The following is a 27,762-nucleotide window of genomic DNA, read 5'->3' as shown; positions in this document are numbered from 1 at the left end:
AGATAAAGTAGCACACTACACCCGGCTGATCATGTCTTCCCAAGTTGAACATGTCAATTCCAACGTTGTCCCAAGGAATTGCAAGTTGTTCATGTAGTGTCAATGGTTCTTTCTGCTGGAAATCTCTATACTTGACACATTCCACACCTGCTCACTCTTTCTTAAACGTCACTATTCATCTGTGGCCAGAATACAAACTTCTCTAGCTCTCAGTTTTGATTTGGTCATTACCGGGTTCCCTTTGTGTATTTGTTCCTATATTTTCCTTCTGTGCACGGTTGGAGCCACAGTTTTTATTCCCTTCAAGAGCACTACTGAAATCACTGAAAGTTCATTTCTATACTGGGACTATGCAGTTGATTTTATCCTCTTTTACTTATTGCTTGTATCACTGCTTGTATCTTTTCATCATTAGCTGTTTCTGTCTCCAATTCATTCTATATCCTTGGATATACAGCTTATCATACTTTTATCATGGTCACATGTATATTTACTGCTTGTTCCTGATTATCAGGCTGTGTATTGTCAGATGGGGCATATGACCCGAAATTGTGTCTGTAAGTGGTGTTCAGGTTGGAGATCTCAGGTCACAACATCTGGTTTTTTCCCCAAAGTAGTCACTGTATCATTGGTTGTGCTTCTCTAAGTCCCTTTTTGTGTACTGCAATCAGAGGTTTGTGATCAGTTTCTGCTTTGAAGCTAAAACCATAGAGAAAATCATGAAATACTGTACATCCATAAACCAGACCTAGTGTCTTTTTTTCAGTTTGTGCATACATCTTCTCTACAGCTGTCACAGTCCAAGATGCATATGAGACTGGCAACCAGTAAGTTCCATGACACTGTAACAGTGCTGCTCCCAGCCCTCCTTTTGAGGCATTTGTGGAGAGTTTGATGTCTTTAATGCGTCAAAAAAAAAATGCAGTACTGTAGTTGATGTCAGAATGTAAATCACTGAACTCTTTCATGCTCTGGCATCCATGCCCATTTGGTGACCTTGTGGAAAAGATGTCTTAGGTAAATTTTGCAATCTGCATAGTTAGAGATGAATGTGTTGACCTAATTCAGCATGTCTAGCAGCATTTGAATTTCCTTTTTATCTTTAAGTCTTGGCATGCTCAGTATTGCCTGGATCTTTGATTCCCCAGGTAAGATTCCCTTTGTAGTCAGTCTGTCTCTCAAGTATGTTATTTCCATTATTTAAAGCTGTCACTTGACTTTATCAATTTAAGGTTATTAGTGCTCACCATTTCTGTACTCTCCTTGTCATTCCTGATAATCAATGGTAATGCTGCCCCAAATTATTGGGTCATCAATATACACTTCATGCATGCTAGACCCTGAAGCATATGGCTTGTTGTACAATGAAATACTTCTGGAGCTGAACATATTCTGAAAGGCAGTCTTAGGAAGCAGGAAGTGGAGTGTGGAAAGTGCAGATCTTGGAATGCTCATTGTCCAAGGGGATCTGCCAAAATCCACACAATGCATCTAATTTGCTAAAGAATTCAGATCCTGCCATCTCAGACAATGGCTCACTTTTTGTGGGCAAGTGGAGGTGTTCTTTTTTATGTTTTTGGTCAGCTCCATAGGGTCCATACACAGCTGTCGCCCCCCTCCTTTTCTACAGTTATTAAGGCGTGAACTCAGTCTGTTGGTTCTGCTATTCTCACTTGCTGTCTCATTTTGCAGTTTTTCTTTCTAGTGTCTTTCTTAAAGCATATACAACTTTTTGCTTTGGATGTAGCACAGATTCTGCATTTTCTCTTAGCCAGATCTTATATGTTACTTGGTGGCACCCATTTTCTATAAATACATCTTCATATAATGATATTAACACTTTCATATCTGGTTCTATGCTGCCTGTCTATCTCTCTATGGTATACATCCTCTTAACGAGATCAAGCACCTCAGACTGTGTAGGCCCGAGAATGATTGCTTGCCTTTGTGTACCACTACAAACTCTTGTTTTATCATCTCCTCTGTAGTAGTATTTAAGTGTCAGTGAACACTCTCCCAACACTAGAATTGTTCCTCCATTAAGGTCTTTCACAGACACTTTTGACTTTTCCACTTTTATGTGCTCCTTACATTTTCCTATTTCAGTTTCTGATATTAAATTTACTTGTGCCCCAGTGTCTATCTTGTATGTAATATGAGTGCCATTTGTGTACATTTAATTAGCCAGTCTTTTGAGTTTTCAGATTCTTCCATTATTGTACTTAAGAACAGCTTCTCCTCTTCACCTGAGGAGTCCCCTTCTGCACTTAATACATACACTTAATACATAAAAAGAAAAGGAGTACTTGTGGCACCTTAGAGACTAACCAATTTATTAGAGCATAAGCTTTCGTGAGCTACAGCTCACTTCATCAGATGCATATCGTGGAAACTGCAGCAGACTTTATATATACACAGAGAATATGAAACAATAGCTTACCTAAAGTGATCATCAGGTGGGCCATTTCCAGCACAAATCCAGGTTTTCTCACCCTCCACCCCCCCATATAAATTCACACAAATTCACTCAAATTCACACAAATTCACTCTCCTGCTGGTGATAGCCCATCCAAAGTGACAACTCTTTACACAATGTGCATGACAATCAAGTTGGGCTATTTCCTGCACAAATCCAGGTTCTCACATCCCTCCCCCATACACACACAAACTCACTCTCCTGCTGGTAATAGCTCCACATTGTGTAAAGAGTTGTCACTTTGGATGGGCTATCACCAGCAGGAGAGTGAATTTGTGTGGGGGGGTGGAGGGTGAGAAAACCTGGATTTGTGCTGGAAATGGCCCACCTGATGATCACTTTAGATAAGCTATTGCCAGCAGGACAGTGGGGTGGGAGGAGGTATTGTTTCATATTCTCTGTGTATATATAAAGTCTGCTGCAGTTTCCACGATATGCATCTGATGAAGTGAGCTGTAGCTCACGAAAGCTTATGCTCTAATAAATTGGTTAGTCTCTAAGGTGCCACAAGTACTCCTTTTCTTTTTGCGAATACAGACTAACACGGCTGTTACTCTGACACTTAATACATGTTTTCTCTGCACATTTTAGCATAATGGTTAGGTTTCTTACAGTTTCTCCATATTTCCCAGAATGCTGGGCATTTCCTATATTCCTGCTGATTACCACATCACTGGCATTGTTTCCTGCTTCATGTGTTTCTATCCTTGGCCAATTTAATTTCTGCAAACTTTTCTCTTGCTATAGCACTCACAGGCATGTGCTCTGTGCCTTTCTTTAGGCTTTTTATTTGTGTTTCTGTTTGTTCTGCTGTTTGACATGTACATACATCTTCCATTTGTAACCATTCATGGACTTTTTTATTGTTACACTCTAAGACAGTTCTGGTCTTTAATGAGAGAGTCTTTCATTATGGCATATTCACAGGACAGACTTTTTCAGTTTTAAGTTTGTGACCAACTCATCTATTGTTTCTCTTTCATTCTGAGTTCTCTTCCCAACATAGGTCTCTCCTAAATAACATTTTTTCTAGCGGTACAATGATCCTCAAAGATTTTTATTATTTCTGCAAAGCTTTCCTCTTTCTTGCCACCTCCATTTGTATAGAATGTATTGTAGTCATCAAGGGCTTCTATGCCTGACCCTGTTCAGAGCAGAACAATCTTTTGCTCATTCTCCAGTTTATTTGCCCCAGTGGCTTTCCTATACAGCTAAAATTGCTGTTTGAACCATTTTCAGGCATCTTTAGCATTTCCCCTGAATCTCAGAGCTGGTGGGGCTGTTACATGCAGTCACATAGGCTCTGTAGCAGCCCTTGCCAGTTACCTCTCACTGGGTCTGCTAGGAAGCTGTACCTCCCTTGCCTGGCACTGCCAATCAGAGCACAGTCAAGCTGAACCTATTATGAACAGAACTGCATATAGAAATAAGGTAACAAACTTCCTATTACTCTGTGTAGTTGCACCCAGCGCTGCCCTGTCCTGGGATTCTTTGTTTCTGCCCCAGCAGGAAATCTCACTGAGAAGCCAGAAATTGTATTTAGAGAATACAAGAAGCATAGAAGGACTTCCCGGAGAACTTACTCTACAGCATACAGCTCTCTCATAAGCAAGAGTCGTTACTGCAGTATTATCTCCACCAAGGAAAAAGGATAAAAAAGAGCCAGACATATATTTTGTAGTTTGTCCTTGAGGAAGCAATACAATGCTATGCAAAGAGAGAAAACCACCGGTCTGAATTTCCAGAATTCTGAGCACGCACCATGCCAATTAATGTCAATGGGAGCTGTGGAATTCTGTAGCTGAACACCAGGCCCAGCATTGTGACGGGCTCAATCACGAGCCAGCCTACACATCTGCACAAGGGATTAAGGGGTTGCTATGTGCTCCCTTACTCCCCTGCATGTGCTATGTGCATCATGGTTAAGGCTACATTTTAGTCACATGTATTTTTAGTAAAAGTCATGGACAGATCACAGGCAGTAAACAAAAAATCATGGCCCGGGATCTGTCCATGACGGTTACTATACACCTCTGACTAAAACTTGGGTGGGGGCGCAGCTCGGCGGGCAGCCCTGGGGGCACCATGGGTGCTTGTGGGAGGGTGACCTGGGGGACACCGCGGGTGCTCAGGGGGGTGGTGGCCCAGGGGGCACCGTGGGTGCTCAGGATGCAGGGGGTGGTTGGTGGTTCGAGGGCAGGCTCCCTACTCGGCACCTGGGAAGCAGAGACCGCCAGCTCCTAGCTTCATGTGCTGCCTCCAGTCTGCCCCAAGCCCTGGTTCTGCAGATCCCATTGGCTGGGAACTGCGGCCAATGGGAGCTGTGGGGGCGGTGCCTGCAGGCGGAGGCAGCACATGGAGCTAGAAGCTGAGGGAGGGAGTCTGTGTCACCCTTTTGGGGAGCCCCCCACCAGGTAAGCACCGCCCCAGACCCAAACCCCCAGTCCTGAGTCCTCCCACACCCAAACTCCTGCTGCTGGGGGGCACGAGACTGCCCCAGCAGCAGCTGGTACGCCTGGCCCGTGGGTTGCCCGAGCTGCTCAGGCAACCCCTGAGCCAGTCGCATGGGCTGCTGCAGAACTCACAGAGGTCATGAAAAGTCATAGAATCCATGACTTCCGTAACCTCCATGACAAACACGAAGCCTTAATCATGGTTCACAATGAAGAGGCAAATGTGGCTGCTGAGCTGATGCTATTACCCTGCTATACAGGTGGGTGGGCAGGAACAGGGTGTGAGCAGAGCCTTGGCTGTGCTCTCCCGGCATGCCAGCCAGTGCAGCGGATCTGGCCTAGAGAATGAAGTAAATTGTTCCAGAAAAGAGCTGGCAGATTATTTTCCTCCTTGAGCAAAGAGGAAGCAGGCACTAAATTGTGATTCAATGAGGCCTTGTCTTCACTGCAGAGTTAACTTGAGTTATAAATTGAGCATCGCCCCTAACTGGAATCTAATCCACACGCACCTCTTACCTCAAGCATGGTAGAGTTTTTAACTTAAGTTGGCTGCCCTGTCAGGGAGAATAGTTTTCAACTTGTTAGCTGCTCAGACACTCACTCTGTGCGGCTCAGATAGTGTGTGTCTCAAGTGTTATTTCACAGTGTGGCCACTCTCTCTCAAGCTAGGGTAACTGGAGAGGAGTTAACTAAAGGGTAGATATCTCAAATTAACTCTTCAGTGGAGACATGGCCTGTGTCACAATTGGGGCCTTCCTGTACTCTTGTGGCAGCACAACTACACGCAGCCCCTTGCTCAGGCCACACTTGAAGGTGCTGATCTGGCCGTAGAAGGCTAGGAAATAAGAGAATACAGTTGTAACAAGCAAAACAAAAACCTAGATTATTATATGCAGCCATCACAGACTTAACGTCTTGACATTTTCCTCGGTGTCAGAGGTAATTCTTCTAATAAAAAAAGACAAAGAAAGGCTCATTATCAAATAGATGAGATGTCCATTTGTAGTTGGAAGAGAGTTTTAGACATAAGCCAGTGTGGTTGGATGTTTGGCTGCATGTGTGTGTTCTCCCTGTGTGCTGCCCCAGCTCTGCGCAGACAGCCAACACAGCAGACCTCAAGCAAACTACCCAATGACCACAAAATTCGTTAAGGTACGAAGGCACCAGGCCAGATTTATTGTTGACAAAGTATGGTAATAGCACCTGGTAGACTCTACGAGGATACTAAGACATGTATGCCCGTGACAATGGATGCTGCTCAGTGAATGGTGGGACTTTCCATTCCCAACTTGGCTGGACAAAGACACTCCCTCTGACATACATCTTTATACACAGATACAAACAAGTTAGTACTGCCCCTGCCAGAATTAGTTACTGCCCCCTGACGTGGCTAGTTGTTACCATGTACATGTTGGTTCAATTAAAACATTTTTATTATGTACTGTCATCCTGACCTTATCTTTTAGGAGGGTTCAGTGTGTTCCTGTTATTCTTGGGGAATGTTTTTGTACCATCCTTGATATCGGGATGTTCTGGTACCACTTGATATCAGGATGTGTTTGCGTGAGTATTCTGTGACTAGCACTTCTTAGGAGTGTGTATATTTGCAATAACAGCCCTGTTCTTGTCCGATTTTGTGAACAAGTCCTTCTTCATACTAGGCCTCTAATAGAAGGGCTTATGTCTTAGACTTTCTTCCTACTATACATATGTTACAAAAGTTCCATTCAATATAACAATCCTTAAACAATGAGACACATAAACGTTTCCATTTTCTTAAGATTAATATTTTTGTGCCACCTTAGACAAGGGAAATGATAGTTGTAACAAGATTTTCTAGTTTCACGATTTGTTATGTAGCAAACTTAGTCCTAGGTTCTGCAATTGGATCTCTTGTTTAGAGGTCTAGCTCCAAAGGATCTCATTTCAGGACCTGAAGTTGAGCTCTGTGTAAGCATAAAAGCTTGTCTCTTTCAGCAACAAAAGTTGATTTATGAAAGACCTCACCATCTTGTCTCTTTAATATCCTCGGACCAACACGACTACAACAACACTGCAAACACTGATTTCAATTATGTTAGAAACCTAAGTACCTTTGAGAATCTAGGCTATGGTGTCTGCTTGGCTGAAATGTATATTTCCATGTTGCATCCATGCCACATATCAAGTTTGCCCACAGATTTAATAATGAACATTGCCATATAATTGGCATTAAATTGTCACCACGGTTTTCAAATCTCCAGTATACATCTTTGCCTACTAAACCACATTTAAATAAGTGTGGAAGGGTCCAGTAAACTCATTGTATAATTGTGGACTGTTGTAATCTAATTATGGGTTCTCTGGCACTTTTCTGTGAGAAAATTTAACTCAAAACGGCCACAATTGATCACGTTGGCAAAGCAGCACTATCTGCTGATTACCTTAGTAGAGTGGGTGTGTCCATTCAAATGTGGTTTGCTCCTGAAGTCTTTTCTCTCCAGTTAATCAATAAATGTCAGGGAAGAGCTCTTTCAGAATCAATTAATATCTGGAAAACACTGAAGGAAAAATTAGTGCAGTCTATGGCCCAGCTCCCTAACTGGGGCAAACAGCAAACAAATGGAGGCCAACTGGCCTAAGGTGAATAGGCTGCCACCCCAGGGGTGAGTTTGGCAGTAGGGGGACCTGGGCCTACCCTGCTCCACTGGGTCACAGCCCAGGATCCTAACAGTGGCAGGGAATCCCACCACTGGGTCAACGGGGATTCTTCCAAAACACTCGGACCATGGCTTCAGCAAACACAATTGGACTAATGTCTGGTTTCCCTGGGCTACTTCCTACACCTACCTGTTCAAAGGGCTTCGTCGCTCATGGGCCATCAAGCTCTTCAGGGTACTTGGTAGCTGGCAGTTCCAGTATCTCCCCCAGATATTCCTACAGAGGCAAGGGTTGATAGAGCTCAGTCCCTGGTTCTGGGGCCGGCAACACCATTTGACTCCCTCCCTTGCTCTCCCACAACTGAGCTGGAGGCCCCGCCTCTTATACTTCCTGTTTTCTCTCCAGTTAATCAATAAATGTCAGGGAAGAGCTCTTTCAGGCACAAAGTCAGGGCCCAGCCCACCAGAGGGTGGGGAGTGGTTCCTCCCTGTCTGTATCAGAGGGAAGCCACTCCACCTCACTACATGGGGTACTTCACTTCAGTCATTTTCATTTTGGCACCTGTATATAAAGTTACAATTTAAAAATGGGTTTCACTGGGCCAACTAAGCAGGTTCAAGGGGGATAATGTGCCATTTCTGCAACTTCTAAAAGAAGCCACATGGGAAGGTTTTAATCAGATCCAAGGGACATAACTATTTTCATTAGGCTAGTGGCAATGTAAGGAAGGTATATGGCTTAGGTCTTCCCACTCAGGGGAAAAACCTTATGGACATTTCCTTGTGACATGGAAGGAGTTTGGGACTACGAATTTAGTGAAATAAAAATAAAATAATTGAGTGGAATTTTAAGTGGTAATTCAATAGTGGAGCTGTTGTCATTTTGACAATATGGTATAACCATATTATGAAAACAATGAATGAGTTAAAGGACTTTCCTCTCTCTCACACACCTTTGATAACCAAAAGAATTACTCCAGAACTGGAACAAATTAGAATCCAATTACTCCAGAATTGGAACAAAAGCAGGACTTTATTTATTCCACCAATTTATTTTCTAAACCCCCATATTCTGTTAAATCAAATCAGACTGGGCTTGTCAACAGTAGGAGGAGCTCATCTGTGTAATAAAAAGGCCTTATGTTTCACCTCCAAACCACTGGTCATGATTCCAGAAATTCCCAGATGGCTCCTAACAGCCTGTGTCAAAAGGCCTAAGGCCAATATGAACAAGTATGGCAATCAAAGGCAGCCTTTTCTGCCAAACTCAATGGATTTAGGTATTATTCCATTATATGGGGTTGGCAACTTGTGAGTAGATACAGACAATACAGATATGTGCAAATGAATGGTAAATCCCAAAAGAAGTACAGCCAGCACAAGAATCATTAGAACAGTCGTGTATGTCAGGGTAACAGCAAGGACACATCACAAATACTAATGGAGGGCACTTGAACTCAAGCATTAAGCACTGGACTTGGGATCCAATTGCCATTTGTAACAGTGCATATTTAAAGCTAAAAGTGGAAGAAAACATGTTTTTTCCTTGCAGAGGAGGGCTCGTGATCATTAAGACACAACACAGAAAAAGAAAATAATTGTATAAAATGCCCAGAGGTACTAAGAAATATAGAGTATGAAATCTCTCATGTGTAGAGGAGATTTTACTATGGCCATTTTTCTGGGGAAAAGGAAAAGCACTTAAAAATACGTGTACAAGATTAGAAATCCATATGTAATTTTTGGGAATGTTAAATGGCTCTACTGTGGCACAGAACTTCGTCTCTGCTTGACAGATGGCATGCCTTGGGATAGGTTAAACCCAGAGCTCTGGCTAGTGTAAATGACACCATTGCAGACATATTGGCCTCCAAGTCCCCTCACAGAGGATAGCACTGAATACAGTAGCACATTGAGCTTTCAGGAAAGTATAATATAGCTGAGCCCATGCAAGTATGAGCAAGACTGCACACAGTATCACAGTGTAAAATTATCACAGGGGAAGCATACAAAAGTTTTATTCTGGCCCCAGCTCAACAGAAATTGGATTAAAAAAACCTGTCTCAATGCAACGAACACAAGTTTAATCTCCAGCATCTCAGTAATTAACCATACAGAAGCAAAAGACAATGTTTTTAGGTAGCAGATTTTGAAGGGGAAAAAATGTTCCATGTATAAGGGAACCTACAGCAAAATGTACCATATAAGACTTAGTATTTGATAGGATCCTGAGAGATCAAGTAGTTGGAAAAACTATGTTGATTTGGAATGACCCCCCAACCCTGGGCTGATCTGTGATGTTTAAGCACCACTGAGGTTGGTATGGAGGTTCCCTACCTCAAAAGGAGCATCAGAGGTACTGCACCATCTCTCCTGGTGCTGCTACTTGTCCCTAATAATAGGTAGTGTACTGGGGCAGATCATACTGCGGCACACAGGCTCCACTGCACTGGCTGGTGTGTGGTGGAGAGGGAAGTTGTGACCCTGCCACCCCCTGATCTCTTTCTGCTGTCGTATTCCCCAAGGAAACAAAAATGAGTGCTTTTTGTGTTCTTCGTAGCAGAGAGAGAGAGTGCAGGGGCTGCTGTTGTGAGAAGGTGCACAACCAGGCAAATTGCTAGGGGACGCAGTTGCGTACTCCATGCCTCGGCAGCCATTCAGGGGCCGCTCAAAATCTGACCCTGTATTCGCACCTCTGTTTGCAAAATGTGGCGTGCTTCAAAACAGAAGTGTAAGCAAACACTACAAGCTCATACATAAAGGATGAATCAGTCTGCAATGAGACAGGGCTTGTTGGCTGAAGTGGTGCAGCAATGGGCTTGGGCTCTGCAGCACCAAACTCATCTCGTAGCTACCTGTAAATGTTTGGTGTATAATGTAATGTGTAGGGTTCTGGTTTTACTTATAGGAAGACTGTTACAAATTTCTCAAATCACTAACATTAAGTATCTTCCATTGAGAGTTTTCAGGTGCTGTGCTAAGACTTGTGAAATGCAGAACAGGTCATTGGCAGTCTTTCTGTTATCATTTTCATATAGGCTATGGGGCATGAAGACCTTGCTATGGTGCTCTTGGATTTAGTAGTGTAGAATTTGGCTAGAAGATGTCATTTTTCTACTATGATCAGTTCAGACATTCCCTCTGCCAGCTGGCGCCTGTTCTGTCACCAGTGGAGATGATTGTTCTTTGGTTATGCATTGGTCAGCTCTTTTCCACTCTAAGCATTTGTTCTGATAGGTTTTATGATTTAAAATACACACTCCTTTGTTTCAGTGTTTGGATTTCTAGAGTGTAACATAGACCTCAACATGGCGAACAATCGAGCACATGAGTTCAAAGGGAGAATGTTTGCAACACTGAGCTGAGCCCTTATTTCTCAATTTCTTTCAAAACAGATGGCAAAAGGCACAAGCAAACACTTAGAACTAGTATTACTGCCAAGGTTCATTCTTAAGAAGTAAGCCTGATTTCTTTATGTTAGGCAGGGTTAAAAAATATCCCCTCAAAATAAAACAGGTCTAACTGGAAAAAGTCAAAAATAAAGTAATAATAGTGTGTTCAAAACTGCATAATTAAAATATCATTTTTCTTGAAAAGTGAGTTTCACTTGGAAGACTATTGATACGTGGCCAGCTGATCATATGCTCTTTCATGGCACATTTGTAAATTAAGTGGTTGGAAGGTTGCTATTTCAAGTCTGCACATAGAATTCAGTATTCTGTATCCTGTAATGTTAGCCTTTTTCAGCCTTGTCATCGCTCTGATAGAGTAGTGTAGGTGATCCCTATGCTACAGTAACTCTCTCAAGGCTCAACAAATAGACTCAGCAGGGGCTAGCCAGCAGGATGTCCATAGCAGAACAGAATTTCCCATCCTTTAAAGAAGCAACAGACATTCCCTCTTTTCATATGTAAGGGAAAGTGCATACCCTTTAAAAATACATAAGGCTAGAAGGGACAGGAGTGCTATAGAGTTTATTTTAAACTCTCCCCCTGACAAATTAATGGTGATACTGAGCAATTGACAGATGTTTTACCTGCCCACTTTTCCTATTTCTTGATTAAAAGACATAAGAACTGGGCATACACTTCCTTGGAAGTCTGCTGCCTGCTTTGGAATGCTGGGTCAGGTATCAGCTTGGAATGCATACGCTAGAAAGATGTTAAGGATATGTCATTTAAGGGTGGGGGTAGTACCTAACCTCATTAGTTTAACGAAAACTCCCCATTATAAGCCCCTGTTCAGTAGCCAAACATTAACCATTTGGGCTAAATTTTTCCATGCTTACTCTCTGCCTCCAGGTGATTTTCCTTTTGCATGTGAAAAGCTTATGTATAGATTGTTGTATTTAACAATTTAAAAATATTCAGCTTTGAAGTTGAGCAGGAAGCTGCTATTCAGAATTCAGGACCTAATTCCTGGAAGTAGCCACCACTTTCTTAATTTAAAAAGAAAAGGAGTACTTGTGGTACCTTAGAGACTAACAAATGTATTTGAGCATAAGGTTTCGTGAGCTACAGCTCACTTCACAAAAGCTTATGCTCAAATAAATGTGTTAGTCTCTAAGGTGCCACAAGTACTCCTTTTCTTTTTGCGGATACAGACTAACACGGCTGCTACTCTGAAACCTTTCTTAATTTACTGTAACATGATAGAGTTAGGGTCATTACACAAAGTAAAGCTATTTCCCCATGCTTATATCCCCCCCCCCCACACACACACACACTGTTACTCTCACCTTCTTGACAACTGCTGGAAATGGGCCATCCTGATTATGACTACAAAAGGTTTTTTTCTCCTGCTGATAATAGCTCACCTTACCTGATCACTCTCATTATAGTGTGTATGTCAACACCCATTTTTTCATGTTCTCTGTGTGTGTATATATATATATCTTCCTCCTGTATTTTCCACTGCATGCATCCGATGAAGTGGGTTTTAGCCCACAAAAGCTTATGCTCAGATACATTTGTTAGTCTCTAAGGTGCCACAAGTCCTCCTCATTCTTGTTGCTGGTACAAACTAATGCAGCTACCACTCTGAAACATGACAAAGTTACCAAACTGCTTTGCCTTTTGTTTTATATCAGTTTTTTTGTTTTTTTTTTAACTTATACTACAATTGTGCTCCAGGGCTACATTCAGGACTGAGGCCCAGCTGTATTGGAAGATGTACAAACATAGAGAGGACTTACTCTTTTCCATTTGTGCTTGGTTAACTTTGAACTGTAGAGTAGTAAAACTGCAAAATGGAAAAAAAGGATTTGCCAAATATATTGACAAATATCTCTGCTTCTCCACTACTCTGTCTATTCACTGGTCCCAAAAGTTTTACAAATGATTATCCTGAAAACTTGTACCAGAAGTGTTATTTGCTATTAGTAATTGTTTATTTGCTTTAACAAAAAAATGCAGTCATCCAATTAGGACATGGGAGCAATATGTGACCAAGGTGACTAGTCACACATCATGAACTGTTGAAGGCATCAGTTCATAAACCATTCCCGAAGCTGAAATTGGCTTACCATAAGTAATCACCAAATGCTTGAGAGTATTGAACACATTTTAAGAAATCAGGATTGCTTCATGAATGATTTGTGAGGGAAAAAAAGGCTAAATTTACAATGAATATTATTTGCAATGAATAGTTCAACCAGTTCTAATTATTTAGCACCTGTAGAGGGGAAACAGGGAAATACATATGTTAATGTGGATGTTGTCTTTTTCCTGCCTATCAGGTCTTGATGAAGAGAGTGGCAAATGTCTGTCACACAAAATGCTTGTAGATGAGTTATCAGTCAGGGAAGAGGATTTAACTGGTCAAAGCTAGAGATATCTTTCTTTGTTAGAAGAAAACCTGATGCTTGTGTATCTAAAGACTTTTCTAGAACAGCTCAGAACACCTCAGTCGGCTGTGACACATGAGTAATTGAGGGCAAATTTCTGCCCTTAGTACATATTTCCTACCCAGTTACAAATGTGCCTCCTCCGCAATCAATGGGGGAGGAATTTTGGGTAACTACAGGGGAAGGATGCAGCACTGAGGTGATTGTGGGGGCTGAAGTGAGAGCGTGTGTGTGGCTAGGAGGAGGGGTGGGGCTGCTGTCCTTTTTTCAGGTCTTCTGCCTTCCCATTGGCAGGAGGTGGGGCAATGGGCTAGCTGTTGGGCTCGCATGGCCCTTTCCCCTTTCTTATGTAAGCTTTTCCAGTGCTGTGGCCAGCTACCTCACACTCCTTCCTCTTAGCATAGGGTTGGTACTGTGTTATTTATAGGGCCTTACCAAATTCACAGTCCATTCTGGTCAATTTCACAGTCATAGGATTTAAAAAATCATACATTTCATGATTTCAGCTATTTAAATCTGAAATTTCCCAGTGTTGTCATTGTAGGGTCATGACCCAAAAGGGGGGTTTCAGGGTTGCAAGGTTATTGTAGGTGCGGTTACGGTTCACTACCCTTACTCCTGCGCTGCTGCTGTCAGAGGTGCTGCCTTCGGAACCGGGCAGCTGGAGAGCAGCCGCTGCTGGCTGGGATTCCAGCTCTGAAGGCAGCGCCGCCGCCAGCAGCAGCGCAGAAGTAAGGATGACATAATACAGTATTGTCACCCTGACTCCTGCGCTGCTGGCTGCAGACCTGGGCCCTCACTCAGCAGCCGCTGCTCTCCGGCCACCCATTTCTGAAAGCAGTGCAGAAGTAAGGGTGGCAATACTGTGACTCCACTTAAATAACCTTGTGACCCCTCTGCAACTTCCTTTTGGGTCAGAATTCCCAATTTGGGAAACACTGGTCTCCCCTGTGAAATTTTAAAAGCACAGAAAAGATCAGATTTCATGGTCGGAGACCAGATTTCATGGTTGTGGCGCATTTTACCTGGCTGTGAATTTGGTAGGGCCCTAGTTATTTACGATGCTGCAGGTCTGACTGATTGCCCATTCTGTGATCAGGAAGGAATTGTTGGAGTTTCATTGATGAGAGGCCTGATGTTTTTTTCACCTTCCTCACAGCACTGTGAAGGCTCAGTTAGGTTATATCATTAAGACTTAATGTTAGGAAAAGTAAGAGTTTTAGTTTGTTGTGACTTGTGTTTGGTGTCCAGCGTGGAGAAAGATAAAAAAGGAACAGCTCTCAGAAGCTGATGAGACCCAGGATTGTGCCTATGGGAAAAGGGTAGACTTGAAGTCTTCACAGACTGATGTCCTCCCTTGGGAACCTGTCCCCCTCTCCCCTCCTCCCCCGCAGGGAGGTGGAGGGGATTTAAAAGTGAGCAGATCATAGGATTTTATTTAGGCAGGCTTACCCAAGTTATTGGCGGTGGGTGTACTGAATGCTACACTGGACCTAGTAATATGCCTGGTATGGAAGTACAAGAGGTGGTGCACATACCTCCTCCCTCCCCCCAGATTAAATAAGGATGTGTTCTGCAACTTAAAATCAATCCCCTGAGTCTGTTGTTCATTCACATGGATGACTTGATCAAAGTGTCTTATACACATTCTAATACAAGAGCTTAAGGACCACATATTCTCTGAAGTTACACATTCAACTATTTCCATGTGTAATTTAGACAGACACACAGGGGTGGCTCCTCATGTAGGGTAATATGTCATGTTGTATGAAGTCATTGTGCATTTGTGTACAAAACTTGTGGGCTCATTGTGTTTGAAAACTTTGCCCTACGTTATTAAAGAGATTAAAACAACATCAGCATAAGACCACAGCTAAAAGGAACATACTGTCCCTAAGACATTCTGAAATTAATTTTAAAAAAGTTTAAATTTAAATCCTATTGATCCATTTAGAAAATGAATTGTCTGTTTTTTATCCTTATTCCCATCTTTTGCCGTACAGGGGTGAGTCTCTTTTCTGTTACAGTACCTTTTGTTTAAGAGTGAGATAAGGTGTCAATCTTTTACATTAAAATGGCTAATTGTGTTGTGACAGACGTAATTAATCATTGGACCACTCACTGTTCACTTTCATATTCACGCTAGTGTGGAATGTTGCTCTCCCTGAGGTTTCTAGAGTTTTGAGCGCATACAAACCTGTGGAATACACGATCACGAAAGGCACATCTGAAAAGGGAGAACGTATGGGTTCTTTTTTTTATTATAAACACATGATTTTGACAATTTTGCACTTAAAGTAAAAGGAGCGGATTCTGATATTTGCAAGTTCCACAAAAAGCCAAACCCCACAAAATACAAAACAACCGCCCCAAGTAACCCCTTGTCCCCCCAAATCAAAAAAAGCTGCAACAAAATCCAAGATCTCTCACGTTTTTCACAGGAACTGTTTTTTTCCCCTAATTTTATTGACCAGACCTAAGCCTTATTGTTTTTTTCCCCCCACCAGGCAATTGAGCAACACAGCATAATATTCCTGGTGCAACCACCACAGCTGAGATTTTTCAAAGGAATGAGGGGATTAGGTTGAATGGAAGATGCGTGGCTAAATGCTCTGCACAGCTTTGGAAACATCAACTCCTTTCTTTTTAATTGTGAAGGAAACTGGGGGTGTGGGGGAAGCATGAGAGTTTCTCACTGGTTTTGTAAAAGGGTGAAACTTATTCAATAAGAGAAAAATGGGGATTTACTAAAAAAAAATATCTGAAAATAATATTACAACTGTAATATTTTCCAGTCAGGTCTGTCACATCAGAGAATAATAGTATTGAAGTCAATGGCAAAGATTTCATTAACTTTAGTGGGGAAGGATTAGAGTCACATCTCCTTTGTACTCGTAAATTGTAATTGCAGATAAGAATCTGGACCCATGTGTCTAAACTGTTCAGTTGGATCAATTCTTTCCCCTTTCTCTATTTTGCTGCCACACTTTTAATATATGCATAAGTTACTCATGCCCTTTTTGCTCCCCCATATCTGGCAAATTTCCCAAGATACATGCCAAATTCTAAGAAGAACACCTATAGTATTGCCTCATTTATTGGAAACCATCAATGACTTTATGCCATTTTGTCTTTGAAATTGCCTTTAAATGCAACCTTCCCAAAGTGGAACCTGAGCTGAGCATGTAGATTAAAACAAAATCCATAGAAAATCTTTCAAAATAGAAACAATTAAAGTTGTGAGGCTGTACTGAAAGCACATTTTAAATGAGAGAAAACAATTTTTATACAATGCTGAATGCAGTAATGTTTTGCTGACAACTTTGGAAAGCTTTGCTCACAGATGAATAAAAGGGTGGTTAAAAGAAATATTGATATGAAATATGCTTTCATGAACATCTTACCTTCTCTACTTTTTTTTCCATTGGCCTATCATAACTGTGCATCATCCTCTTCAGTATCACTGAAGCTTTCATATGGCTTTAGATTTCAAAGCTACAGGTGGTCTACAAGTGTTGCACTTCAAAGACTGTTTTGATTAAATGAAACAATGTTTGTGTAATATGGAGCCCAGGTCTTTGAACTTTTTTCCATTCAATTCATCCTACAAAGATTCTATTAGGGGAGATCAGAAGACCTGCTGCCAGCCATTGTTTTCATCAGTCCCTCAGGGTTGTCTTTTCAAATATCTTTCATGTAAACCTAGGGCCAACCATTTGTTTTGATTAAAATAATAAAATAAAATAAGAACAACAATAATAATAATAATAATAATAATAATAATAATACATATTTCTAGCTGGCAATGTCCTTTGCTCAAAAACACGGACTAGAACTATATGACTAGTATTTTAAGCGAATATGCACATGATGGCACAGATTTGATGAATCATCTTGTTATTACTGTCTTACTATTGATAAGCCACCCTCCCTGCAACAAACCAAGGAGCCAGATAGTTACGCCTCTTGATGAGTATGTAAGTTACTGAAGCTGATTTAACTTCTTGTTGTATCTTGTGGTTTTTTGCTTTCAGTGAAAGAAAAACTGATCCTAACAGTTTTAAACTTGTTAATTCGAGCCATATGTCAGACAGCCATATGGTGCATCACCACCTTATATTTACAGGGTGCTGCTTTTCAAAACATTATTCTAAAGCTTTATTTGCCCCACAGTTAATATGTGGTATTCTGTGCTTTGGAGATTTTTCAGATATCTCGAGTATCTAAATCACATGCTGATGTAGCTAAACCTCACTGATTATTAAAAGCTAATTGCAGCCTGTTTTATTGGCAAAAATGTGCTAATCAAGTCCCCGAGTCAGAGTGTATGCTAAAAAGAAGTGTGTTGCTAATCCTCCTGTCTCCACATATGGCAAAAGAAAAATGAGATGTAGAAGGAAAAACCATAACCTTGTTGATTATAAGGACTGTTCTATTTGATGTTCCTCTGTAAAGTACCCAACGGTACGTCAGAGTTGGAGGCAGTAGGAAGGGCTTTACCACCTTGGTCCCTTACAGAAAATGAAAGAAAACGCATTTTTGGACAAAAATGTAATAAGAAAATGCAGTGGGCTAAAGAAGTCTGTTGGTTGCATAACTGATACTTGTCATTTCTCAGTAGCCAGCTCTTCTAATGGACCTAAAAGGAAGTCAGTCAGTTTTTAATATCGAAAAATGATTTGGTCTAGATTGTGCTGCCGCAAGCTGCCCTATGTTGAGCATAGCTGTATCACCCCAGGAACAGCACAGGAAAGGATCTGTGCTCTTTGAGGCATGGTGCCTTTCCTGGCCCCTTTCCACCCCCTTGATCAGGTGTATTAATCTGCTATGGGCAGAAGTAGATTACTACTCCCCCTTGTGTCAGTTTATCTGCTCTGCACAATGTGTTGGAGACAGATGAGTCATCACCCACTTCCCCACCCATTTGTCTGTACAGCGCCCCCTATACACAGCCCTGGGGTCAGGAAAAACACTTCCGGGCAATGGAGGATGTCGGCTTATTCCCCTTATGTGCTTGTACAGGGACATAGCATGGTTCACAATTTAGCCCTGGGTTTGGAACGTTGGGCAGTTGGTGCATGGTTATGTAAACCAATTTTGTTTGATCAGTGGTGACAGACAACGTATTGGGGATGTAATATTTATATTATTAAATCTGTGCTGTATATGTTGTAGATATGAGAGATTAATTTATCTGACTGCCGAAATCCCATACTTGAAACTAGTAAACATTTGTTTATGCATAGGTGGTAAAGTGTGGTAAATGTGTCCCCCCTGCTTTAGATCAATTACAATGCAATGGGTTTGTTTAGTTTAATAGGGACAAATCACTTCAAGCAATGACCTTCTCTCCACCATCTAAAGTCAATGACTCCACTCATGCTCTCCTTTATTATTTTTGTCCCGTTAGTGCGCTTTCACAGACTGCATAATTCTGCCACTTGGACTCATATCGGTTAATACCTTACTCAGCAAGCAGGCTAATGGATTTGAATGGCATTCCTTATGGAGTAAGGTACGAGTCAGCGTAAATAAGAGTGACAAAATGAAGCCCTGATTCTTCATTCCATGTCATGTATGGAAACAAGTCAGGCATAATGCATCATAGAATCCCTTTTGTGTTCTCTGGTTAAATAAGGGAATATCCAGTTTCTTTCATGTAGGCTAATGACTGTATGAATTTTTACAGCCACATAGTGCATTATTTGTCCTGAAAAGTGATCCACAAACCTTCCACTATCCTTAAAGAAGTCTGTAGACACACATGAAGACAAATTGTCCTTTCAGTTACAGCACTGTAAATCCATTGGCATCCATGGCGCTACTCTGGGTTTATACTGGTGTCGCTGAAAGCAGAATTTAGCCCTATAGAAAAAGATATTTAGTTCATAATCACCCAGAAAACTTGCTAAGAGAACAATCCTACAGGTTTTCATTACTGCCTTGATAATCTTATGAAAAACCAAACTCTGAGTTGCACACAGAAGAGCTTTTGGTAGAAAAAAACCCAGGCAACATTTAGTAAGCAGTCCAGCATATTGCACTTTAATAAGTTCATATTAATACTCTCACAGAAACCCATGCAAATAAGCACAAAACACAATAGCATTCTGAAATTAAAAAAAAAACCCACACACAACTGAATGAAATGGTTCAGTGTATAATACCACTACTAAAAAATACCTATTGTGTTCTGTAGCCTCCCACTTAGATTAAGCTACCAACCAATCAATCCTTTCAGAGTACACAATGCCTTTTTAATACGGTGGCCTATGAATGGGTTGGTTTAAGAATGATGTATTGTGTATCATTTGAATACATTCCAAAGAAAATGAACTCAAATACAGAAATAAAATTCAAGATATAAACCAAAGATAAGTGTTAAGGTGGCCCTATTTGTTAAAACCCAAACCCCAAGGGTCCAGTACATGGAATGGTGGCCTTCATCATTTGCAGATGGCCTTCCGTAAAAAACTAAAATAGTAATATGCTATGATTTACAATGGCAGATTATTATTTCAGTCAGGAAAGGTGTCCTTTCAGATAATAGCTCAGTCAAATTTCTTCATGTGCTGTTAAACAGCAGTATATATTTTGTATGCAAGTTTTGCCAGCTTCATTAGCAGTGAAATTAAGAAATTTAATGCTTATGTCACTACCAATAGAGAACTAGATTGGCACAGTAATCTCTTACAAACCGGTCTGAATTTTTGAAAAATATCTTTTTTTAAACTTGTTTGGCTTTCAGTAACCTCTTATGCCTGGTAGGCTACTGAGGAAATCACTGAACATTAAACCTTGACACAAGTTTTTTTCTTTTAAAAATATTTAAATATTTTAAATAAATATTTAAATATATCAGATATTTTTTTATATCAGACTCATGATAGATACCACATTCAAGTCCCCATGTGGTACTAAACTCTCATACAAACTAGCTCTCGTCCTTGAAAAAACAGACAAAAGTGCCAGAAGAGAAGGGTGGTCTTATGGTTAAGTCTATTGGACTGCAGCTGAAGAGATCTATGTTGAATTATTCACTCTGCCACAGACATTGGGTAAATCACTTAATCTTTCAGTGCCTCAGCTACCCCTTTGTGAAATGGGAATACTAACCATATTTAGTTCCTTTCTCTCACTTTTTGCTTCTCTCATCTATTTAGACTTCAAGCTCTTCAGGGCAGGAAGTGTCTTACTATGTGTGTGTAGTGTGCCCACCGCAATGGGGCCTCAATTTCAATTGGGTCCACAGGAAATTACTGTAATGCAAGTAGTAATAATAAAATGATGCCACTAGCATAAGTTCGGTATAAATATATTTATCCCTATCTGTTATCCATTCCATCTGTGCTCAGCTTCATTATTGTGTGATGCATGCCGGAATGCTCTTGGACAACCTTGGTCTGACTTTGCACTGAGACATCTGGTTGCTTGCCCATCTTGTTGAAGGAGGGTTAAGAGGATGTGGAAGCTATTTTCCCTCCCCTCTTCTCCCTGCCCGCCTCCCACCCACACGAGGGAGAGACGGGATGAGTTGGTTTGGTCAGTTTTAATAGCTATTTAAGGGCCTCGTGTTAATTCTTGTGTGCTTAATAATATACAGCGCTTTCCCTTTTTGTACCTGATATGGTGGTTGAGTAAATTATATTATTTATTGAGGCTAGCCACTTTGAGGGTTTGCAGCATAGTTCTTGGAGGGGAAATTTGCAACAGGGGAGAGGTGGCATTTGGCTATATTGGGAGATTGGGGTATTTGACATTTTAGAACAGTGAAACTCACTATACAGATTGCTGTGGGGAGGGAGTGTTGGCCTAGGGTTACTCTAGCCTTCTTTATGAGGCTGGAGTGTTTGCAATAAAGTCAGTTGGCCAAAGGTTTTAGGTTACTTAGCCAAGTTGATTAACAGGCTGGCCAGAGAGAATTTTGAGGTTCTCTGTGACTGCCCCCTACTGCCTTTGTTCCTCCATCCCCATTCATTATTATTCTCATGGGTTTTTTTTTTAAAGTGGGGACCTGACCTGTTCCTCTCAGGAAACATCTGGCACCATAACAGAAAAGCTTTGTAAAGGCAACTTCAGTACTATACAATGTTTAGTTAAGTCCCGAGAGGTCACAGCATGATTCTCTCAGATTTGTACTCTGGACCATGTCATCCAGAATTTCTGGGAGAATCCAGCTACTGCTGGAAAGTTACCAAGCTGTCTCCTAAGCTGACTCACTTAGGACATGCTAGGTTAACTGACCAGCATCATTTATCCTACAAGATACATTACTTCTATTGAATTGGCACCTATTGTTAGTCTCTAAGGGTATGTCTACACTACGGAATAAGGTCGAATTTATAGAAGTCATTTTTTTAGAAATCGGTTTTATATATTCGAGTGTATGTGTCCCCACAGAAAATGCTCTAAGTGCATTAAGTGCATTAACTTGGCGGAGCGCTTCCACAGTACCGAGGCTAGAGTCGACTTCCGGAGCGTTGCACTGTGGGTAGCTATCCCACAGTTCCTGCAGTCTCCGCTGCGCATTGGAATTCTGGGTTGAGATCCCAATGCCTGATGGGGCTAAAACATTGTCGCGGGTGGTTCTGGGTACATATCGTCAGGCCCCCGTTCCCTCCCTCCCTCCGTGAAAGCAAGGGCAGACAATCGTTTCACGCCTTTTTTCCTGAGTTACCTGTCTAGGGGACTCATTCTTCTAGGTCACACTGCAGTCACTCACAGAGACGGTGCAGCGAGATAAATCTAGACATGTATCAATCAGAGGCCAGGCTAACCTTCCTGTTCCAATAAGAACGATAACTTAGGTGCACCATTTCCTATTGGAACCCTTCGTGAAGTCCTGCCTGAAATACTCCTTGATGCAAAGACACCCCCTTTGTTGATTTTAGCTCCCTGAAGCCAACCCTGTAAGCCGTGTCCTCAGTCGCCCCTCCCTGCATCAGAGCAATGGCAAACAATCGGGCATCTGAGAGTGCTGTCCAGAGCAGTCATAATGGAGCACTCTGATGGGGCTAAAACATTGTCGCGGGTGGTTCTGGGTACGTATCGTCAGGCCCCCGTTCCCTCCCTCCCTCTGTGAAAGCAAGGGCAGACAATCGTTTCGTGCCTTTTTTCCTGAGTTACCTGTGCAGACGCCATACCACGGCAAGCATGGAGCCCGCTCAGGTAACCGTCACCCTATGTCTCCTGGGTGCTGGCAGACGCGGTACGGCTTTGCTACACAGTAGCAGCAACCCATTGCCTTCTGGCAGCAGACGGTGCAATACGACTGTTAGTCGTCCTCGTCGTGTCCGAAGTGCTCCTGGCCACATTGGCTGGGAGCGCCTGGACAGACATGGGTGCAGGGACTAAATTTGGAGTGACTTGACCAGGTCATTCTCTTTAGTCCTGCAGTCAGTCCTATTGAACCGTCTTATAGTGAGCAGGCAGGCGATACGGATTGCTAGCAGTCGTACTGTACCATCTTCTGCCAGGCAGGCAAGAGATGAGGATTGCTAGTAGTCGTATTGTACCATCTTCTGCCAGGCAGGCAAGAGATGAGGATGGCTAGCAGTCGTACTGTACCATCTTCTGCCGAGCAGCCATGAGATGTGGATGGCATGCAGTCCTTCTGCACCGTCTGCTGCCAGCCAAAAATGTAAAAGATAGATGGAGTGGGTCAAAACAAGAAATAGACCAGATTTGTTTTGTACTCATTTGCCTCCTCCCCTGTCTAGGGGACTCATTCCTCTAAGTCACACTGCAGTCACTCACAGAGAAGGTGCAGCGAGGTAAATCTAGCCATGTATCAATCAGAGGCCAGGCTAACCTCCTTGTTCCAATAAGAACAATAACTTAGGTGCACCATTTCTTATTGGAACCCTCCGTGAAGTCCTGCCTGAAATACTCCTTGATGTAAAGACACCCCCTTTGTTGATTTTAGCTCCCTGAAGCCAACCCTGTAAGCCCTGTCGTCAGTCGCCCCTCCCTCCGTCAGAGCAACGGCAGACAATCATTCCGCGCCTTTTTTCTGTGCGGACGCCATACCAAGGCAAGCACGGAGGCTGCTCAGCTCACTTTGGCAATTAGGAGCACATTAAACACCACACGCATTATCCAGCAGTATATGCAGCACCAGAACCTGGCAAAGCGATACCGGGCGAGGAGGCGACGTCAGCGCGGTCACGTGAGTGATCAGGACATGGACACAGATTTCTCTGAAAGCACGGGCCCCGGCAATGTGGGCATCATGGTGCTAATGGGGCAGGTTCATGCTGTGGAACGCCGATTCTGGGCTCGGGAAACAAGCACAGACTGGTGGGACCGCATAGTGTTGCAGGTCTGGGACGATTCCCAGTGGCTGCGAAACTTTCGCATGCGTAAGGGCACTTTCATGGAACTTTGTGACTTGCTTTCCCCTGCCCTGAAGCGCATGAATACCAGGATGAGAGCAGCCCTCACAGTTGAGAAGCGAGTGGCGATAGCCCTGTGGAAGCTTGCAACGCCAGACAGCTACCGGTCAGTTGGGAATCAATTTGGAGTGGGCAAATCTACTGTGGGGGCTGCTGTGATACAAGTAGCCCACGCAATCAAAGATCTGCTGATATCAAGGGTAGTGACCCTGGGAAATGTGCAGGTCATAGTGGATGGCTTTGCTGCAATGGGATTCCCTAACTGTGGTGGGGCCATAGACGGAACTCCTATCCCTATCTTGGCACCGGAGCACCAAGCCGCCGAGTACATAAACCGCAAGGGGTACTTTTCGATAGTGCTGCAAGCTCTGGTGGATCACAAGGGACGTTTCACCAACATCAACGTGGGATGGCTGGGAAAGGTGCATGACGCTCGCATCTTCAGGAACTCTGGTCTGTTTCAAAAGCTGCAGGAAGGGACTTTCTTCCCAGACCAGAAAATAACTGTTGGGGATGTTGAAATGCCTATATGTATCCTTGGGGACCCAGCCTACCCCTTAATGCCATGGCTCATGAAGCCGTACACAGGCAGCCTGGACAGTGGTCAGGAGCTGTTCAACTACAGGCTGAGCAAGTGCAGAATGGTGGTAGAATGTGCATTTGGACATTTATGGCGGCGGGGGGGGGAGAGACGTTTATGGTGGGGGGGGGACACGTTTATGGCGGGGTGGGAGGCTGAGGCAAATCGCCTGGCTGCTGGTTACGCGCAGCCAGACACCAGGGCGGTTAGAAGAGCACAGGAGGGCGCGGTACGCATCAGAGAAGCTTTGAAAACCAGTTTCATGACTGGCCAGGCTACAGTGTGAAAGTTCTGTTTGTTTCTCCTTGATGAAACCCCCCGCCCCTTGGTTCACTCTACTTCCCTGTAAGCTAACCACCCTCCCCTCCTCCCTTTAATCACCGCTTGCAGAGGCAATAAAGTCATTGCTGCTTCACAGTCATGCATTCGTTATTCATTCATCACACAAATAGGGAGATGACTACCAAGGTATCCCAGGAGGGGTGGTGGAGGAGGGAAGGAAAATGCCACACAGCACTTTAAGCACAGCACTTTAAAAGTTTACAACTTTAAAATTTATTGAATGACAGCCTTCTTTTTTTGGGGCAATCCTCTGTGGTGGAGTGGCTGGTTGGCTGGAGGCCCCCCCACCGCGTTCTTGGGCGTCTGGGTGTGGAGGCTATGGAACTTGGGGAGGAGGGCAGTTGGTTACAGAGGGGCTGCAGTGGCAGTCTGTGCTCCAGCTGCCTTTGCTGCAGCTCAACCATATGCTGGAGCATACTGGTTTGGTCCTGCAGCAGCCTCAGCATTGAATCCTGCCTCCTCTCATCACGCTGCCGCCACATTTGAGCTTCAGCCCTGTCTTCAGCCCGCCACTTACTCTCTTCAGCCCGCCACCTCTCCTCCCGGTCATTTTGTGCTTTCCTGCACTCTGACATTATTTGCCTCCACGCATTCGTCTGTACTCTGTCAGTGTGGGAGGACAGCATGAGCTCGGAGAACATTTCATTGCGAGTGCATTTTTTTTTCTTTCTAAGCTTCACTAGCCTCTGGGAAGGAGAAGATCCTGTGATCATTGAAACACATGCAGCTGGTGGAGAAAAAAAAAGGGACAGCGGTATTTAAAAAGACACATTTTATAAAACAGTGGCTACACTCTTTGAGGGTAAACCTTGCTGTTAACATTACATACATAGCACATGTGCTTTCATTACAAGGTCGCATTTTGCCTCCCCCCACCGCGTGACTACCCCCTCAACCTTCCCCCCTCCCTGTGGCTAACAGCGGGGAACATTTCTGTTTAGCCACAGGCAAACAGCCCAGCAGGAATGGGCTCCTCTGAGTGTCCCCTGAAGAAAAGCACTCTATTTCAACCAGGTGACCATGAATTATATCTCACTCTCCTGAGGATAACACAGAGAGATAAAGAACGGATGTTGTTTGAATGCCAGCAAACATACACTGCAATGCTTTGTTCTACAATGATTCCCGAGTACGTGTTACTGGCCTGGAGTGGTAAAGTGTCCTACCATGAAGGACGCAATAAGGCTGCCCTCCCCAGAAACCTTTTGCAAAGGCTTTAGGACTACATCTAGGAGAACTGCGAATGCCAGGGCAAAGTAATCCTTTCACATGCTTGCTTTTAAACCATGTATAGTATTTTAAAAAGGTACACTCACCAGAGGTCCCTTCTCCGCCTGCTGGGTCCAGGAAGCAGCCTTGGGTGGGTTCGGGGGGTACTGGCTCCAGGTCCAGGGTGAGAAACAGTTCCTGGCTGTCGGGAAAACCGGTTTCTCCGCTTGCTTGCTGTGAGCTATCTACAACCTCCTCCTCCTCATCATCTTCTTCGTCCCCAAAACCTGCTTCCGTATTGCCTCCATCTCCATTGAAGGAGTCAAACAACATGGCTGGGGTAGTGGTGGCTGAACCCCCTAAAATGGCATGCAGCTCATCATAGAAGCGGCATGTTTGGGGCTCTGACCCGGAGCGGCCGTTCGCCTCTCTGGTTTTCTGGTAGGCTTGCCTCAGCTCCTTCAGTTTCACGCGGCACTGCTTCGGGTCCCTGTTATGGCCTCTGTCCTTCATGCCCTGGGAGATTTTGACAAAGGTTTTGGCATTTTGAAAACTGGAACGGAGTTCTGATAGCACGGATTCCTCTCCCCAAACAGCGATCAGATCCCGTACCTCCCGTTCGGTCCATGCTGGAGCTCTTTTGCGATTCTGGGACTCCATCATGGTCACCTGTGCTGATGAGCTCTGCATGGTCACCTGCAGCTTGCCACGCTGGCCAAACAGGAAATGAGATTCAAAAGTTCGCGGTGCTTTTCCTGTCTACCTGGCCAGTGCATCTGAGTTGAGAGTGCTGTCCAGAGCGGTCACAATGGAGCACTCTGGGATAGCTCCCGGAGGCCAATACCATCGAATTGTGTCCACAGTACCCCAAATTCGAGCCGGCAACGTCGATTTAAGCGCTAATCCACTTGTCAGGGGTGGAGTAAGGAAATCGATTTTAAGAGTCCTTTAAGTCGAAATAAAGGGCTTCATTGTGTGGACGGGTGCAGGTTTACATTGATTTAACGCTGCTAAATTCGACCTAAAGTCCTAGTGTAGACCAGGGCTAAGGTGCCACAAGGACTCCTCATTGTTTTTGCTGATACAGACTAACACGGCTACCATTCTGAAACGAGGCTTTTTAGTTTCCAATAAATAATTAATAGAACAGAAATTGAAAGATGAAGTTGTAGATGGCATTTTTATTCCAGCTATTTCAAGTAGTGCCTGGTATTTTTTTAAATTTTTCCTGTGAAGTTGCAGTTAGAGTTATTAATGATAGGGATAATAAAACATTAATCAAATCTTTACAACTTTAAATATGGAATTGTGTCTCATTACAGTGTATAACAATCTTAAATGCAATCTTTTACTTGTAGGGCTTTTTTCATTTTAATTATATTTGCCTTTTAGGAATTTAAAATGTCTTTATATATAAAGGAATACACTTACAAATCCTTGTTTCACTGTAGGCTCTTGTTTAAAAGACCATTGTCATGATCTGTAGTATTCTAAAATAATGACAAAACAAATTGGTATAGCACTTGATATTTTTTACAATGGCCTGGCAAAGTTGTAGTCTTCTTTATCAATATAAAAATCATTCAGTGTATTCTTTCAAGTGACACTACAGCTTTATGTAAAGATGGAACCAATGTGTGTTTATTCATTTTTAAAATAACATGATTTTTAAATAAGATAAAAGGTCACATATTTATTAATATTTAGCACAGTTCTCATTACTCTGACAATGTTATGCAACTGTTGCCATTTTACTGCTGATGTTTAGCTCTTTGCATTAATTTAATATGCACAAATAATCTTGCATATTTTAAATGTTTCTAT

The 27,762-nt window shown here is 42.9% G+C and overlaps 1 protein-coding gene and 1 long non-coding RNA gene across 4 annotated transcripts in view; one reads left to right on the top strand and one right to left on the bottom strand.

Moving 5' to 3' along the window:
* Nucleotides 1–27,762, top strand: part of LOC140905009 (uncharacterized) — a 154,914-nt gene that overhangs the window by 75,188 nt on the left and 51,964 nt on the right. The gene's annotated exons all lie outside the window — the stretch shown is intronic.
* On the bottom strand, nt 1,868–26,628 carry LOC140907205 (uncharacterized). The gene is made up of 3 exons (XM_073332603.1): nt 26,046–26,628; nt 25,332–25,456; nt 1,868–2,143 (listed from the first exon to the last, which is right to left on the bottom strand). The coding sequence occupies exons 1-3, from the start codon at nt 26,626–26,628 to the stop codon at nt 1,868–1,870; spliced, it is 984 nt and encodes a 327-aa protein (XP_073188704.1).

This window comes from Lepidochelys kempii, chromosome 1, assembly GCF_965140265.1.
Source record: "Lepidochelys kempii isolate rLepKem1 chromosome 1, rLepKem1.hap2, whole genome shotgun sequence".
Lineage (NCBI taxonomy): Eukaryota > Metazoa > Chordata > Testudines > Cheloniidae > Lepidochelys > Lepidochelys kempii.
Note: the sequence above shows the minus strand (reverse complement) of the source record. Positions and strands in the feature narration are given on the sequence as shown.